Here is an 18784-nt window from a genome sequence, read left to right as displayed (position 1 = left end):
TAAGATGTCTTTTCACTTCCCTTGTTCATTACTCACTAACCTCCATTTCCACTTAGCCAGGAGAGTTCTATTGAACATTTTGATATCTTTAATCCCCAACCCACATTCCTCCGTTGGTTTGCAAACATTCTCCCATCTTACCTATGATATAACTCTTTTATCTCTTCCCCACGCCCAAAGAAAACTCCTTTGGACACTAATAATTCTGTTATACACCAACATCGATGCTTTAAAGAAAGACAATTAAAAGAGGGGTAAGGCGGTTAATACTGATTTGATTAAGCAAATCTTTCCCGCTAGCAACAAGAATCTCCCTTTTCAAGCACTCAACCTATCACATAACTTACTCAGAATAGGCTCCCAAAATTGCTTCTTTCTTGGATTTCCTCCTACTATGACTCTCAGGTATTTAAAAGGTACCCTCATCAGAGAGCAATTCAAAGATTTTTGCTTATAACGACGGACTGAAACTGTCGTCAAAACCGCTTGTTTTTTAACAACATTTGTATTTATAGTTATATAACCCTATTTAAATATTGTTTTTAACCGTCACTAAATTATATTTCTACAGTAGTGACGCTGCTGGCAAGTTCTTAAGATTGATGACTTTTAATTGAAGCTTGCAGGTTTTTTTGTTTCAAGGATTTCGGAAAAACATTTAAATTTTGTTCACAGATTCTCAATTTTTAACTTTCCAAAATTTTTGGATTTGTTTCCTATTTAATCACAAACTTTGTTTCTTCGTGTCTTCAGAGATGATTTGCTTCTAATTTTATTATCTAATTCTTTAAGTGAGATTTTGTTTTCCATGATTCAAAGAAGCAAATTGGATTTTTGCATATTTGATCTACTCATAGAAGAAATGTAGAATTTATTCTGAGAAATACAAAAAGAAATCGATCTCTGTGGAGATAGGAATTTTAGAAAACTACCCTTGTTATTTCATTTTATTTTCGTACACGAGATTAGTTTCTGTATTACAAAACATGAAATTTCAGGCTCAAAGAACAGCAAATCTCATCAACTCTAATCTATTATTATCGATTCATTACTTCAACTATAATATGTCTTAATTAATATTACTCTGTGATTTACACGTATGCATGCAGAAAAGACGTAGTTGAGATGCAACATTGCTACTCTGTTCGGGTGTTATCAATTCCTGACATCGTCACCTCGTGCAAAGGCGTGGCTAAAGAAGCAATTGATTCAACTGAATTTGTACGAGGCAAGAGTTCGTGAAGTAGAAGATGTTGGGGAGAGGCTCAAGAAGAAGAGAGATACTATTCAGCATACCGTTGACGAGGAAGAACGTCAACATGGAAGAAGAATTCACGTTGAAGTTAAAGAATGGATAGAGAGTGTGGATAAACTCATTCTCGTATATAAGGATTTTCACGAGGACGAAAAATGCCATAACTGTGCAGTGTTTGACTTTTTCGAAAGTGGTTATCTTCCTAAGCCGGGGATAAGGTATCATCGAAGTAGAAAAGCACATGATATCACAAAGCAGGCAAATGAGTTGCTTCAAAATGCTAAGTTTGACATTTTGTCTTATTGGTCTGGGCCACCCTCCATGGCTGCATTTTTTTCAAACCTTGGTTACGAAAACTATACATCAAGAAATGACACTGTGAAAAAGATTACTGATGAATTCCAAAAGCCAGGTGTTAGAATGATCGGTCTTCATGGCTTGAGTGGCGTTGGCAAGACCTCTTTAGTGAAAGAAGTTGTGAAGAAAGCCTTGAAAGATAAGATGTTCGAAGTGGTGACCATGGCAAGTGTGACAAAAAACCCTGACGTAAGAAAAATCCAAGGACAAATTGTTGATATGTTGGGGGTTGTATTGGAGGAGGAAAGTGACATTGCAAGAGCTGCTAGGATTCACCAGATATTGAATAATGAGAATAAGAGCACGCTTATAATCCTAGATGATCTTTGGGAAGAAGTGAACTTTAACCTGCTGGGGATTCCATCTGAATTAGAGAAAGATGATGGCGTAACAAATTTCAAAGGAAAATCCCTTGATGTGGATAGCTCCAAGAATGTCACTGAAGGAAAATACCCCGGCGTTTATGGTTCGGCAAATAGCAAAACAGGAACGTTAATCGGTGCTGATGGTTCTAAGAATGTCACTAAAGGAAAATCCCTCGGTGCTCCTGATAGCGTGAAGAGTGTCAAAAAAAGAGATATCCTTGGTGGTGGTTTGAAGAATGCCAATGAAGGAAAATCGCCCGTTGATGCTTCTGATCGGGTGAAAACAGAAAAAACTGTTCCTCAGTACAAAGGGTGCAAGATTTTGATGATTTCTGAAATCAAGCAAGTGTTATTAAGTCAAATGGAAGGGAAAGAAGAGTATATTTTCCCCGTGGAAGTCTTAAAGGAGAAGGAAGGAGAGATGCTGTTCAAGAAAAAGGCTGGAATAGATGGCAAGAATTCTGAATTTGACAAATTAGCAGCTCAAATTGCCAAGAAGTGTAAAGGGTTGCCAATGACAATAGTTACCACTGCAAGGGCATTGAAAAATAAGAGCCTTTCTGTATGGGAGGAAACTAACCGAAAACTTGAATCTCAAAACTTAACTGGAGCACCTGAATTTTCTACAAAGTTGAGTTATGAGCTTTTGGATGGGAACTCAAGCACACTTTCTTGCTTTGTGCTCGCATGGGTCATGATGCATTGATTATGGACTTGGTCAAATATTGTATTGGCTTTGGTTTTCTTCGAGGAATCAACACAGTCAGGCAAACCAGAGACAAAGTATATACGTTGGTTGCAAAGCTAAAAGAGTCAGGTCTGTTGTCTGACAGTTATTCAAGTGACCATTTTACCATGCCGGATACTGTTCGTACTGCAGCTTTGTCAATAGCATATAAGGAAAATCATTTATTTACACTGACAAAGGGAAAAGTAGATGACTGGCCTGATAACCTTGAAAGCTATGCTGCTATATCCTTACATCATTGTGACTTCATTGAAGAGTTTCCCGGGAGAATAAACTATCCAAGACTTAGAGTCCTTCAAATTGTCAATAATAATCAACGTCCGAAAATTCCTAAAAACTTCTTTGAAGGAGTGAAAGAGCTGAGAGTGTTGATATTGACTGGTATTCATCTCCACCTCATTGATTCTTCAATTTCATGCTTGAATAAGCTTAGAATGCTTTGTTTGGAACAGTGCTGCATGCCAGATGAGGAATTATCCATCATCGGAGAGCTGAAAAGGTTAAGAATTCTTAGTTTTTCAGGATCTGATATTAAAAGTTTACCAGACAAGTTGAATGAATTAAAAATGTTACAAATTTTTGACATAAGTAATTGCTCTCAACTTAAAAGAATTCCATATGGTGTCATATCAAGCTTGGTAAGTCTGGAGGAGTTGTATATGAGAAATACCTTGATTCAATGGGAGGATGAAGAACAAACACGTCAAAGTAAAATAGCTCTTCTCTCTGATTTGAAACATTTGAATCAATTGACAACTCTAGACATACAAATCCCAAATGTTTCCTACTTGCCAAGGAATTTGTTTTTTGACAAGTTATATAGTTACAAGATTGTTATTGGTGATTTGAGTTCAATTTTAGAGACTGATTTCAAGATGCCAGAGAAATATGAAACATTGAAATTTTTGGCAGTGCAATTGAAAAATGGGTCTGACATTCATTCTCTAAAGGGGATCAAAATGCTGTTTGAAGGAGTTGAAAATCTGTTTCTAGAACTTAATACTGTCCATGAAAAGCACATTAGTGTCCATGAAGCCCATAATATTGTTCACGACCTTTTTTATAGATTGAATTTAAAAGGATTTCCATATCTCAAACATTTGTGGATTGTAAATAATTCTACCATTCAATCTCTCATCCATCCAAAGGACAGGCAGCACCCTGAGAAAGCTTTTCCAAAATTGGAATCATTATGTCTCTATAATCTGAAGATGAATGAATTATGCTCATGTAAACTTTCTGAACCCTCTTTTGGTAAACTGAAAGTCATCAAGATCAATCTCTGCGGTGAATTGAAGAATGTCTTCTCAATTTCTGTGGTTAGACTTTTAAAAGTTCTTGAAACAATTGAAGTTTCTGAATGTAACTCGTTGAAGGAAATTATCGATGTGGGACTACAAAGCAACCCTGAAAAAATTGAGCTTCTTACTCTCCCTGAATTACGCTATTTGAAGCTACAATCTCTGTCTGAGTTTATTGGGTTTGATGCCATTCCTCCTATAGAAGGAGAGAAAACAAAACTCTTCCACGAAAAGGTGCGTTTAAAATTATCCACTAAATTTCTTTGCTAAAACTTCTTTTTTCACATTTTATTTTGTTAAACTAAAAGGAAATTGTCAGGAGTTACACATTAAAAAGAGAAGAAGCTTATTTATCTATTAGGAAAGTTAAGTTGATCAATTCCTTAGTTTTTTTAGACACTAATCACGTGTGTCTCTTTGCAGGTTGGAGTTTCAAAATTAGAGAGACTGGAGTTGTCCTCTATCCAGATTGACGTTATATGGAGTGTAGACCATTCTTCAAAAGGATTATCTTTTGAACGTTTGACACGTTTGGATGTTAATGGTTGTTGGAAATTAACATATTTGATGTCATCTACAATGGCCAAGAGTATGGTGAATCTTCAAAGCCTTTATGTAAGTGAATGTGATAAGATGAGAAGCATCTTCCTTCCTGAACGAGATACAGAGAAGGATATTATGGTAAGAAGATTGGTCTGATTAGATTCAATGTTACAAACCCACAATCGTAGTTTCAAAGAGTACAATAACTGATGTTGTTTGTTTGTATTGTAGATCTATAAATGTTATATTAGTCCATTTCAAATTTTAAGAGTTTTTATTATAACCAAAGTACTTCATGTTTTTCTGTTTATTAATTTGGGTTCTCTATTTTACATCTAATCCCATTCACTAATGGCTACTGTGTATCAAAATAGGGTAGCATCTTTCCAAAATTGAAGAATATGAAACTTGGCAGCATGAAGAGTCTGAGCAAGATATGGAATTCGAAACTCCCTTCAGAGTTGAAAACTTGAAAACTAGATACTCTAATCATTGAGGAGTGTGGCAAACTTGAAAATGTAATGGAGGGAATATTTGGGAGTCTATGCAACTTGAGAGTTGCAAATTGCAGGTCCATGCAAGCAATATTTAATATACGTGAGCAAGTTTGGGATGTAGCTAATAACTTGCAAGATGTTTATTTAGAAACACTCCCAAAATTAAAAGTTGTATGGAAAATCAATATTGAAGACCGAATAGGAATTCCTAAGTTTAACAAACTGAAGAAAATGTGGGCACAAGATTGTGACAGCTTGGAATATATATTTCCATTTTCTGTTGCCAGGAGTCTTGTTAATCTTGAATCTCTTGTGGTTTGTGATTGCTATGGTTTGAGTGAAATTGTTGCTGAAAGGGAAGCTACCAACATGGATAGAGCCAGATTTAACTTTCCTAAGCTAAGCAGTATCAAGTTTTCAGAACTGCCAAAACTTACGAGCTTCTATCCAACAGCCTATGATTTATCATGTCCATTGAATGAGCTGTCTATTGAACTTTGTAACAATCTGGAACCATTCAACAAAGCAACCGATCATGCACAAAGAAATCCTGTACATGTATTCTTTCCTGAAGAGGTTCTTGTACTAAGCCCTTCACTTCTTCAACCATACTTTCTAATTCATGCACTATTAAATAATAGCAAATGATATAAAAGGAAACCTATTCTTACACTTTTATTGTAATGTATGTACATTTATATCTATATACTCATTCTTTTCTTTACATGTTTGTCAATTATAGGTTATCAACAACTTGAAGTCCATGCAAATTGAGTCTTGGCATGCAAAGTCACCAAGCAGTTATATGGGTAAAAGGAAGAATCGAAGGGATAACTTAGAAGAGCTTTCCTTGTCTAGATTAATGGATACTGAGATTTTATATTCTTTCCTACACAGAAATCCTAATTTGAAAAGCCTATCATTGAGTAATTGTTTCTTTGAAAAGATAGTGCCTCTAAAAGAAGATACAGAAATTGAAAACTTGGGAGTAGTTCCAAATCTGAAAAGCTTCAAGTTGATAGACTTGCCGAATCTTGAAGAGATAGGCTTTGAACCAGACATAATTCTTGAAAGGTTAGAGTTCTTGATTTTACAGAACTGTCCCTGTATGATTACTATTGCACCTTTCTCTGTAACTTTCACTCGCTTGACAAATCTAGAAGTGGTCAACTGCGATGGATTGCAAAGTCTAATGTCAGCATCTACTGAAAAAAGTTTGGTTCAGCTCAACAGCATGAAGGTAGTGAAATGTGAATCCCTGATGGAAATAGTAAGAAAAGATGGAGAAAATTCTGACAAAGTTGTTTTTCAACAATTGAAAGCCCTAGAGCTTGTATCACTGAAGAACCTCAAGAGTTTCTGTGTCTCTGATTGTGACTTTGAATTCCCATCATTGGAGAAATTTGTAGTGAGTGCATGTTATAATATGGATAAATTTTCTGAAAGAGTCTCCAGCTCACCAATTTTACAAAATATACATGTTGTACATGGAAAAGAGAACAAACGATTCTGCTGGGAAGGAGGTATAAATGCTACAATAAAAAAAATATTCGAGGAAATGGTATGTTTGATTTTCTTGACTAATTTTTTGGTTTCAATTTTGTTGTCCCCATTTTTAGAAGTTAACTTAAAACAATGTAATTAGTGGGCTTAAATTTGTGGTAAATAGAAAACAAGAGAAATAATTATGTTTTAGCTTCAGTTATCTTTTTAAAGAATCAAAGACCTAAAAACACTACCTTTTTTTTTTTAATTATCCTCTAACCAAAAAATAGAAGAAAAATCAATGACAAGTGATTGTCTTACTGGAACAGTTATCATACAATGAACTTACACAATATATATTCACAGAAATTTTTTGAAGGCGTGGAGGAGATGAGCCTTTCCGAACATCAAGAGCTACAAGAAACCTGGCAACGTGGAGCTGGTCTGCAAAAGCATAATAGATGGTTTTATAGTTTGAAAATTTTGAAGCTTGAGAACTGTGTAATTCAATCATGTGCAATTCCATCTAATATTCTTCCTTATTTGAGGAGCTTAGAAGAACTGCAAGTACGAGGTTGCAATAATGTAAAGGTAATTTTTTAGATGAATGCTGAAGAGGGTACTGGAACAACATTCCACTTGCAGAAATTGACTTTACAACAGCTACCACGACTTACGGATGTGTGGGAAAGAAATAGTAAAGGAACTCAGAGCTATCAAAATCTGAAGGTAGTCAATTGCAAAGAATGTGAAAACCTGCAAACTGTGTTTCCTTTGACCTTGGCAAAAAATCTTAAGAAGCTTGACGAACTTGAAATACTATTTTGTTATAAATTGCATGAAATTGTTAGAAAGGAAGAGGACACAGCAGCGGTGTTTGTGTTCCCATGCTTAACTACACTGCATCTTGGTTATCTCCCAGAGCTCATTTACTTCTACCCACAACCATTTACTTTGGACTTCCCTGTGTTAAATAAATTAATAGTGTGGAATTGCCCAGAGTTGGAGCTATTTGGAAGTGCTAACAGACAATCCATTTTCTTTGATCTAAAGGTAATTAAGTAACATGCAATGCGCACTTTCTGTCTCTCTCTATGTTTTAATACTCAGTGCTCACCCTTTTATTTGTTTTTCTTTCACTAGGATATCTGCAACCTTGAGGTACTGATACTTGACTGGGAACTCACATTGGTGTTAAGGAAAAAGTTGGGAGAACCTATGGACAACCTCAAATACTTACATTATATTCGCCTGTATTTTGATGCTGATGAGAATAAAACACCTGATTTGCCCATTCAAATACTCCAGAAGATGCCCAATTTAACAAACATGACTATACAATATTGCAGTTGCCTCGAGTTATTCCAAACTCAAATCCCAGAAATTGTTGAAAAAAGTGTGCTTACAGACTTGAAAACATTGCAACTTAATAAAGTTTCGAAACTCCATTCCATTGGGTCGGAGGACTCACCATGGTTAAACCTGATTTGTGACAGTGAAAAGCTCCAAGAATTATATATTTTCAATTGTCCTGATTTGAAAACTTGGGTGCATTCTACTCCTTCAGTGTCTTTCACGTATGTGACAGAAATGTTCATTAACGGCTGTCAAGAATTGAAGTATTTATTCACATTATCTGCGGTGAATAAGTTAGAGAACCTTGAGTATATAAAAGTCAGAGACTGTGAATCAATGGAAGCAATAGTCCTGAAAGATGAGGGTGACATTTCAGAAGAGATCAAATTACAGCAGCTAAAGCGCATAGATCTAAATCTTTTACCAAGCTTGGAATGCTTTTATTCAGGCAATGACACTATGCGCTTACCCTCCTTGATGCAAGTGGACATATGGATGTGCCCAAGATGGAGTTTTTCTCTCGAGGAGAGATAGACGTGAATTCTTCTTTTAGAGGAATTCAAGCTTCAAACATCTCAAGTGATGAATTGGTCTTATACAATAATCTTAACTCTTCGGTAAAAAAGGTGTTCCTTCAACAGGTAATCACTTCTAATTATGAATCAATTAATTATGACTCTGGTTTGAGTGAATTTAAAGAATCTAAAACAAGAACCATCTTAGATTTATAGCGTTTTTTTATAGGTAAACAAAGCATAGCAGGGAATTGATATATCTTGTGATAAACCTACTGCAATATTTACAGGAGTTTTTTCAAGCCGTGGACAAGGAGTGTTCTGATCATCTTGAGCTACAAGCAGACCCGCGTTGTAAAATTGGTCTGCAAAACAAATGGATGGCCAATTTGGAAACTTTGAAGCTGCAGAACTGCACTCTATCATATGCAATTCCATCTTCTATTCTTGCTCTTTTAAACAACTTAAAAGAGTTAGAAGTACGAGAAAGCGACAAAGTAAAGGCAATTTTTGACATGAATGATGACACTAAGATTACGGCAACAGAATCCCAGTTGAAGATATTGACTTTAAATGGGCTAGGAGAGCTTACGCATGTGTGGGAAAAGGATACTCACAGAATTCTCATCTTTCGCAATCTACAAGAGGTTGCTGTCAGTTATTGTGCAAAGCTGCAAACTTTATTTCCTGCTTTCCTGGCAAAAAGTCTCAAGGAACTTAAGAAGCTTCAAATAGATTCCTGCGAAAATTTGCAAGACTTTGTTGAAAACGAAGAAACAGCATTTGTAACAGAAAAGTTTGTGTTCCCTAAGCTAGAGGATTTGCAACTCAATGACCTGCCCCGGGTCACTTGCCCTAAAACATTCACTATGGAATTCCCCTCCCTAAATTTTTTATATGTGAGAAATTGTGATGAGTTAGAGTTATTTCAAAGTATATATGATCCCATGGGTGAGGGTACTTCAAGCAGCAGACTTCCTCTTATCTCAGATCCAAAGGTAAGTAAATCATAGAATCAACTTTTTTCTCCTTTCACTTTTATAATTCACACACCTTTCGACCCTATATTTGTTTTTTGTCTCTAACTGTTAGGTCATTTCCAACCTGGAGGGACTGACTCTAGATTGCAAACAAATTCGGGCATTAAGCTTATGGTTTAATTCACAGCAATCTACGGAAGGCCTCACAAATTTAAACAGCATTTCCTTGTTGCTCGTTGGTGCTGAGAATGAAATGCCTACGTTGCCCATTGAAATACTCAAGGCACCAAATTTAATAGAAATGGATATAATTGATTGCGAAAGTCTCGAGAATTTCCTTGCTAAAAACCCCAAAATTGGCGAGGAGGAGATGCTGGGACAATTAACACAATTGACGCTATGCAATGTGTCCACTCTCCAGTTCTTCCAGTTTGAGTACTCTTCAAGCTTAAACATAATCTGTGAGAGGATTCACAAATTACTTGTTGATGAATGTCCTCATTTCACAACATTAGGAGTACATTCTACTTCTACAGTGTCTTTCTCTTGTCTGAAAGAAGTGCATATAGACAAATGTCCAAATTTGAAGTATTTATTTACATCTTCAGCTGCAAAAATGTTAGTGAACCTTGAGGAGATTAGTGTCAGAGAATGCGAATCAGTAACAGAAATAGTGGCTAAAGAGGGAGATGCAACTTCTGAATCCATTAAATTTGAGCGACTCCACGCCATTTATCTACTATCCTTAACAAGTTTAGTATGTTTTTATTCTGGGAGCGATACTCTGCAATTATCATCTTTGAAAACTGTGACAATATGGAGCTGCCCCAACATGAAGCTTTTCTCCCAAAGAATTGAATCACTTATGGAAATTACGTTATCCATGGACGAGGAAGCAGAGGATTTACCCCCTCCACAAGATCTTAACACCAGCATAAAAGGGATCTCACAACGAAAGGTAAAAATTTCAAGGATGTGTTCGGAAAGATATTTATAATTTATTTGACCTTATCATTGAAATGCATATTTACAAGTAATTTAGAACATTTATAAAAATAAACCTTTTGTAATATTTACAGGAGTTTTTTGAAGCAGTGGACAAGGAGTGTTTTTCTGATAATCTTGAGCTCCAAGAAGATCCGCATTGTAAGTTTGGCCTGCAAAACGAATGGTTGGGCGATTTGGTTACTTTGAAGCTGCAGAACTGCACTCTGCCATGTGCACTTCCATCTGCTATTCTTGGTCTTCTAAAGAGCTTAAAAGAGTTGGAAGTACGGGATAGCGCAACAGTAGAGGTACTTTTTTATATGAATGACACTGAGATTACGGAAATAGCATCCCAGTTGAAGATATTGACCTTAAAAGGGCTATCTTCGATGACACATGTTTGGGAAAAGAAGAAAAATGGAGTTCTCATCTTTCCAAATCTGCAACGGGTCGATGTTAGCAATTGTGAAAACCTGCAATCTTTATTTCCTGCTTCCCTGGCAAAAAATCTTAAAAGTCTCAAAGGACTTGAGATAAAATCTTGTGCTGAGTTCCAAGAAGTTGTAGAAAAAGAAGAAGACGCAGAAGCAAAGTTTGTACTCCCTTGTTTAGAGAACCTCAATCTTTCTTACTTGCCACAACTCACTTGCTTTTACCCTCAAACATTCACTTTGGAATGCCCAGCCTTAAATAAACTATCTGTGCTCGGCTGTGAGAAATTGTAGTTATTTCAAAGTGAACATTGCATGGGTAAGGGTACTTTAGGTAACAGACAACCTCTTTTCTCAAGTCTAGAGGTAAGTGCGCATCAAAGAATCTGCAATTTCAAATATTTCTTCCTTTTTTTTGCCTATTACAGTCCTTAATTTCTGTTGAATTTGTTTTTGCTTTAATTGTTAGGTCATTTCCAACCTGAAAGAGTTGGATCTTGATTGGAAACAAGTTCTGGCATTAAGATCAAGGCTTAGGTCTGAAAAATTTACAGGAGTCTTCAAATATATAAATAATATGTTCCTGTTATTGGACACTGATCAGAGTGAGATACCTATGGTGGTCAATGAAATAGTATATACAGCATCCAACTTAACACAAATAACTATGGCTATACCAAATTGCAATAATCCGGAGATTTTCCTTTCTCAAAACCCCAAAATTGGTGAGGATGGGATGCTCCTACAGTTAAGAACTTTGATACTAATCCAAGTATCTGCTATCCAGTCCATCCAGTCAGAGAACTCATCATGGTTAAACACAATCTGCGAGAAGGTTCACGAATTATGTGTCATCGAATGCCCTCATGTTGAAACAATAGGAGTGCATTCTACTTCTACAATGTCTTTCTCTTTTCTAAAAAACCTGCATGCATACGAATGTTCCCAATTGCAGTATTTATTTACATCTTCAGTCGCCAAAAAGTTAGTGAACCTCGAAGAGATCAGAGTCCAAAAATGTAAATCACTGAAGAAATAGTGGCCAAAGGGGGAGATGAAGATGAGCCCAAAGGAGAAGGTGAAAATAAATATGAAAACGAGATTATATTCATGAAGCTGGAGAGTTTGAGTCTTACCTCATTAGACAAATTTGAAAGCTTTCACACGGGGAGCTCCACTTTGAATTTCCCATCCTTGAGAAAAGTGTGGGTTGAAAAATGCTTCAGCACCAAAGTTTTCCGCCTTCGTGATAAAGTGCCTCCGAAATTTACGGTGGTTATAGATGAATTCCGTTGTGTAGGTGATAAAAAACCTCTGATCATGCAACATTTTGAGGAGGAGGCATCCTGATTTAGTTTGATGACAAATTCTGTAAACTTGTAAGTAAGTACATTATATGATTTTCTATTCCTCTTGGAAATGGAATTGGCATATGCTGATCAACTGCTATTGACTTTGTGTGAAGACATTCATCATCTAATAACTTTTCTTTGCTTCTGCATTTTACATAAATGAAGAAATATGAAACGCTAAATCAAAATATACTTTTCCTCAATATGTGTTTGTCATCACTAATCACCTTGTAAATAATTTGCTTCAGGAAATTCTGTCAGCTGAAAGAAACTTATTGTCATTGCGTTGGCTTATGGTACCCCTGAAAACTTTTTCTTCTTTTCATTAAGCACAACAACAGAGAAGAAATGGAATGTTAGTGAGTTTATTTTCCTTCTTGCATTTATAACTTTTCATCATTATAAAACATTATTCTTAACATAATAATTGATGACATGGCTTATTCTTAAAGATTGAAGGAAAGGAAAGTTCTGATATAAAAACTTGATAAAGCATGGATACAAGTCAGAACTAGAATTTTAACACTAGTTCAGACTATCAAATTATCAAAATCCAGTTTAAAGGTTGTGAATCTTTCACTTCTCAAAGTTGGGATTTCCCTTGCTGCACTGCACTCATGAAAATATTCGTCTTATTTTCTCAAGAGTTTTAATTGTTCCACACTCTAACCATAGTTTTTCTAAAAAAATTCAAGTTGCAGGTAATCAAGTGACTCAGAAGGAAATGATAGCGACATGACTACAACTATCAACAAATAGAGGGATTTTTCTTTGTTGAAGTGCAGTGTTGATGAATAAAGTTTCCCTGTATATACCTTCCGGAAACGTGAATGGTTCTCAAGATATATAAAAGGTTGTTGTGAATAAGTGTTGTTCCTGTATTCATACAGGAGCAGATGCGTGTTGCTTTTAAACTATGGGAAGGATGTTTCGTATATTTGACCAGTATTGGTTTAGGAGATTTGAATTGTTTTAAATCGAGTTCTTGAAGGATTTTCTCTGAATAAATTTGACATGAGTTTATTTGTAGAAAAAGATGCTCCATGGATAAGTTGGAAACTGAGCATTGCATCTCTACACATGTCGTGTATGGTTCTGTAATAAGGAGTTTCATGAACAATACCTCAATCCTCTCTATCAACCCTCTCCTATGACAAATTCCTTGTGTCTTTACCTCTTTGTGCATATCTTAGAATTACTTATATTTTCATAGCTTTGAACTTCGATCACTTTCATGCTAATCATCTTACTAGTAATTAGATTTAGGATTAATGCATTTATCAGTAGGAATCTTGTTGACTCTTTTTATGTCTATATGTTGTCAAAGAAAGGATTTGATGAAGATTTAGAAAGAAGATATTTCGGTGAAGCAGAAACTAATACTACTCCAAGTCTGTTCAATTTTTTTCATCAATTTTAGGGATTTCAATGGATCCCATGTTTAGGGTTAGATAATGAAGGTAAACTCCATATGTATTCTCTGTCAGCTTCTAATAGATGTTAATGTTCTTAAACTCCGTTTCACTTTTATGCATCACATTTTTGTGTGACTTATACCATCCATACTCTCTTTTGGCTGATTTTTCTTATATAGGAAAAATGGTAATTTGATTTTGAACTAATTTGTAACATTTAAGAAACTTTATATTAATATATAAAATATTTTTCAACAGAACTTTTTGCCCATTTTTCTGAAAAATAATTCGTAGATATAAAACAACTAACACTACAAGAAAAAATATTTTTTGACGGAGTTATAATTAATGTTTTCGATGATTTTAACTTCTGTTCACAGTTTGCTTTTGTCCTAAAACATTCAGTGTCGCTAACGAATTACCGACAATTTTTCTTAACTCCTAGAATGAGAAATACTTTCAGACAATTTTTACTAATTCCCATCATTTCCAATGGTGGTTTTTAAACCTTGTCACTTCCAGTTTCACTACTTCATTAATTTTATTTGTTTTTAAATTGATTGTATTTTTTAATGTACATAAATAAGCGTCTCGTTAATTTCATTTATTTATTTTAATGGGCGATATAAAATGGCAAAAGACAAATATTTTAAAATTTCAGTATTTATAATTTAATATAACATTCATAAAAGAATAAAGAACAAAATCTATACCTTTACGTTTAAAGATTAAAACTAGTAAAAACATTATCAAAACATTATCATTTGTTATAACTCATAAAAATAAACAAAATAAAAAACTAAAATAATATTCTTCAGTTGTAGTTCTTGATGTTGATTATTTATTTCTTTGTTAAGATCATTTCCTTAAACAAATATACCTAATATTAAAAAAAATCACAATTAATAGTATTCAAATTATAATATGAAATATATATATTAATTTAACCGATATTCAAATATTAGCAGTGCTACTCCGACAAAAGCATTGGTTGTAATATATTATCTATATATCTTGCATAGGTGGAAAAACAAAAAATTTAATTTACTGTGTTTTAAACCAGAAAATATAATAAAGAATTTACAGCTTTTGGTATGAGAAAGTATGGAACAATGATATGAGGAAGTATGGAAGCACTAAAGACGTGTTGACTTGCAATACTTACAAGTCTTCCACCATTGGAGGTGGTTAACAGCTTCACAATCACAAAAAATAGCCATGATATGCTTTAAAAACAAGTGAACAAATTATAAACAAGTGAAGTTCAGTGTTTCTGATTCGACCAATTCAAATCAAAATGACATCCCAAGGAATCTCAATTTCACTTCGTTATGTTGCCCATTAATCTTATTCAAATATATATTGGACTATTTATAGGAGTAAAAGCATAATCTATGATATATAATTTGTATCAATTAGTATAACTTTGCTTATTCAGTTCTATTATAACAATTGTCAGAAATTATGCATGCACCAGAGACATTGATGTGCAAGCTCAAGCTTAATCCTACCATTTATTTAGTGGAAAGTTTCTGTGACAACAGTGATGATGGTTGGTTCGGTTTTGCACTTCCGTCTTTAGGTCAATTTCAATAATTGATTTAATTCTTAAGAATATTTTCTAGCATTTCACTTGTGAAATGGGCAGAATATCTAATATAAAATCTACAACTTGATGTGCTAGATTCAATATCACTAGTATTTATGAACTCTAGTAATAAGAACAACTGATAAAGAAAGAAGAAAAGAGTTAGATGGAGAATTTGTCAAAAAAAATTTTAGCAACAATATATAGAAAAATCAACTGTATAAAGTAGCTGCAAAAACAAGCTAATAGAAAAAATGCTAACCGCTTTAAAAAAGACTGCTAAAAAAAGTATTCTAATAGGTGATACAAAGTTGCACAAGTCCACGAGAAAATCAACAAAGGTCCAAAGCTGTTCTACTTCATCTTTCTTAATTAAGGCAGTTTCTTCCTGCACCCCTATATTTCTCTTCTTACATCCTCACAATGTTATGCAAAGACCAAACTGTCCCTATTATTTTTTAAAAAACCCTAAAATGCATTTGAACTGTATTTAATTTTTTACATTTTGGATTATGAAATCCGGAAAATTTTTGGATTGGCACTTCCAGTAAAGTTTCGGATCCACTAATCCGTAATTCAAAATATGCATTTCACATTCAAAAATCCATCATTCAAAAAAAATATTCCAGATCCACCAACCCATAACTGAAATATGCATTCCAGATTCAGGAATCCACAATTAAAAAAAAAAAAACATTTCGGATTCACCAATCCGTAACAGAATTAGGCTTCCGGATTCAGCAATCTGGAAATCAATAATTTATGCAAAATTTGCTTCCAGAACACTCCCTCATCTAAAAAAATGATTCAGTTCTGGAGTGATGAATCCATAGCACACTCCCAGATTCCGTTTTTGGTAACTACGGTGCCCTTTTTCAAATAAAAGGTCAAGGCCAATTTCAAGATTTAGAAAATTGTGGGGGTGCAGGAAGAAAAAGTCCTTGATTAAACCTGGAGTTTTAGATTAAATTAGAAAACAAATTTAGTACAATTCCTTGCACTTAAAATAAAAATTCCCAACTATTACACACATCATCATGAACTAACATATAAATTCTTAGGGTTTATAAAAGTTTTGTTATGCTTAGAGTTTACCTTTTTTATTTTTCAAAGAAATAGCACTTGCAAGCAACACTCTCACTCGAAGAAATAGTGTAAAGCATCTACAACCAGAAACCCATAATCAATTCGTCATTTGTGTGAATGTGGGTTTATATGTGAGAGAAATGAAAACGAACCTTGAGAGTCCTTGAGATCTTTCCAAAGGTGTTAGATTGGGATGAAAACGAATGAGCTATCTAACATTTCACTTCCAACAGAGAGGAGTGTTAGATTGCGAAGGAGATAACACAATAGACTAGTTTTCTTTTTTCAGAATCTTTATTTTGGAAGTGAAACAGAGAGACGAACGTATAGAGTGTTCAATACCACAAAGAACAACGTGATGAATGGGGGAAAAATCAATTTTGAAAAATAAGATAGGCAAAGGGAAACATAAGATAGTATACACAGAGAATGCTTTCTTTTGCAAAGAGATAAAGATTGGGAAATGTTTTTTCTACAAAACGAATATGTGTCTTTGAAATTGTTAAAAGCATTAAGTGTGCCTCCCAAACTAATGTTATGTTTGGATTTGGGAGTGAAATGTTGAGGGTGTAGGGGAGTGGAAATGTGAAGATTTGAGAAGAAAGTGTGAAGAAAGTTGAGGCTGTTTGGATTAGGGTATGTTAGAGTGGATCTATGAGAAAAATTTATTGAAATACGTGAGTTATGTGATGGTTATAAGAGTATTTTAAATTATTTTTAATAGATTTTTTTTTATCAGCAAAATTATTTTTAATAGTATAAATTGTTATATTATAAATTTATACTTGTATATAAAAAATGGATAAATAAATTATTAATTTTGTGCATATTTTAGTTAATTAAAATATTTTAAAGTTTCATTTATAAATAAAAGAAAAATAATGTAAAATTCAAAGAAATGATAGAAATAATTAAATATAATTTTAATTTTAAGTATAATTTTATTATTTACCATTTTATTAATTTAAATTAATTTTGTTACTTAAGTTAATTTATTTAGATAATTTTAATATTATTTATGATTCTTTAAATTATGTTATATATATATATACAAAATTATTATTAATAATGATTTCCATTATTATCATTAACAAAATCAATATATTTGAAAAAGTTAATAAATATTTAGAACATATGAATATTAAGTAGTTGTCAAAATATATAATATAAAGTCATTAAATTTGATCCAGAAAGAGATAAAGACATGTTAATTTGTTTGTAATTTTGAAATTATGTAAAAATGAAGAATATAATAACTTTAATTAGAAAAGGAAAACACATCCGATAAGGATTTAGAAATTTACCTTAGAGTAGAAGTGGTATATTTTAAATGACACCTGAATATTTTATTATTAAAATGAAAAGAGCATATAAATAGAAAATTCAGTTATTCAGGTTTCATTTTAAAAAGAACCACCATCTCTCTAGAAGTTTTCTTTTCCCTTTTCCTCTCTCTTCTCTCTAAGATTCTAACCTCCTTGCTTATTAGTTTGACGATCGGAGTACGTCATTAGGCTCCTGGCAGCGAAGACTGCCTAATCAGAATCTTTGATAGGGTAAGTTCATTTATGTTACTTTTCCCTTTCCTTCTCCTTCTTTTTAAGATTCTGACCTTCTTGCTTATTAGTTTGACGATCGGAGTCTGTCATTAGACTCCTGGTAGCCATATATATAAGATTATCCGATAAAAATCTCAAATTGAGTAAGTTCATTGTTTTGCTCTTCTATGAGTCAATTTTGAACTTGTTAGGTTGTCTCTATCTATGCTCTACATGTAAATCTTTTAGCTTCAGGATGAATCACTGTTACCTTAGGGTCTTAGTGATATAATTAGATTTTTTATAAGGACTTTGTGGTGCATGTTAATTATCTTTAAAGCTTCTGGTAGATTTGGAGCTCTTAGTGAACATTTGCTCAAGTAAGGGTAAGGGAAGCTAGTTTTAAATTACCAATAGAACCCTAGGCTAGAAGATCCAGTTTCAAATTTTCTTGCAGGATCTCTTGTTTTTGTGTAGATTGGAAATTGTTTGAGATTGAAAATGTGAAATTTAGATATAGTAGATGCTGTAAAATGTATATAAGTTTGGAATTGAATGAATTGCTGAATGTATTTGAAAAAGGTTTGTGATGATTTTTCTTGACAATTTCAGAGCATATATTTTGATTATTTTGTGATGATTCAGTTTATGAACTAAAAATTGTTTGTGACAATTTTAAAAGTAAATTATGAGTTAATTATTTGGAGATTTGTTATGTTGATTGTAATTTGAATTCTGGTGTTTTTGAGATAAATTAGTTGTTGGGTTTAACAATTGGTGATCAAACTTTAAATTTCATGTTGTGGCTTCCCCATCCTTTTTATTAAATAATGTTGGATACGTGGTGCTAGGTATATGTAAAGTAAAAAGAAGAACATTCATTTTTCATGTTCTTTTCTTTCATTCTATAATTGTTATACAATGCTTAGTGGATAATACTTTTCCATGTGTATATTTATTTAAACTATTAATATATAAAATTATA

General features: G+C 33.6%; 1 protein-coding gene across 1 annotated transcript; it reads left to right on the top strand.

Moving 5' to 3' along the window:
* The first annotated feature begins 394 nt into the window (after nucleotides 1-394).
* On the top strand, nucleotides 395-12170 carry LOC137817960 (uncharacterized). Its single transcript, XM_090296143.1, is given in 15 exon segments — nucleotides 395-405; nucleotides 1126-1999; nucleotides 2174-2627; nucleotides 2630-4260; nucleotides 4450-4707; nucleotides 4944-5642; nucleotides 5809-6627; nucleotides 6918-7604; nucleotides 7695-8418; nucleotides 8463-8548; nucleotides 8713-9420; nucleotides 9515-10360; nucleotides 10482-11186; nucleotides 11290-11845; nucleotides 11848-12170. Coding segments are annotated over 15 exon segments (9381 nt in total).
* The last annotated feature ends 6614 nt before the right edge of the window (nucleotides 12171-18784 follow it).

This window comes from Phaseolus vulgaris, chromosome 10 (genome assembly GCF_051622355.1).
Source record: "Phaseolus vulgaris cultivar YP4 chromosome 10, ASM5162235v1, whole genome shotgun sequence".
Taxonomy (NCBI): Eukaryota; Viridiplantae; Streptophyta; class Magnoliopsida; order Fabales; family Fabaceae; genus Phaseolus; species Phaseolus vulgaris.
Note: the sequence above shows the minus strand (reverse complement) of the source record. Positions and strands in the feature narration are given on the sequence as shown.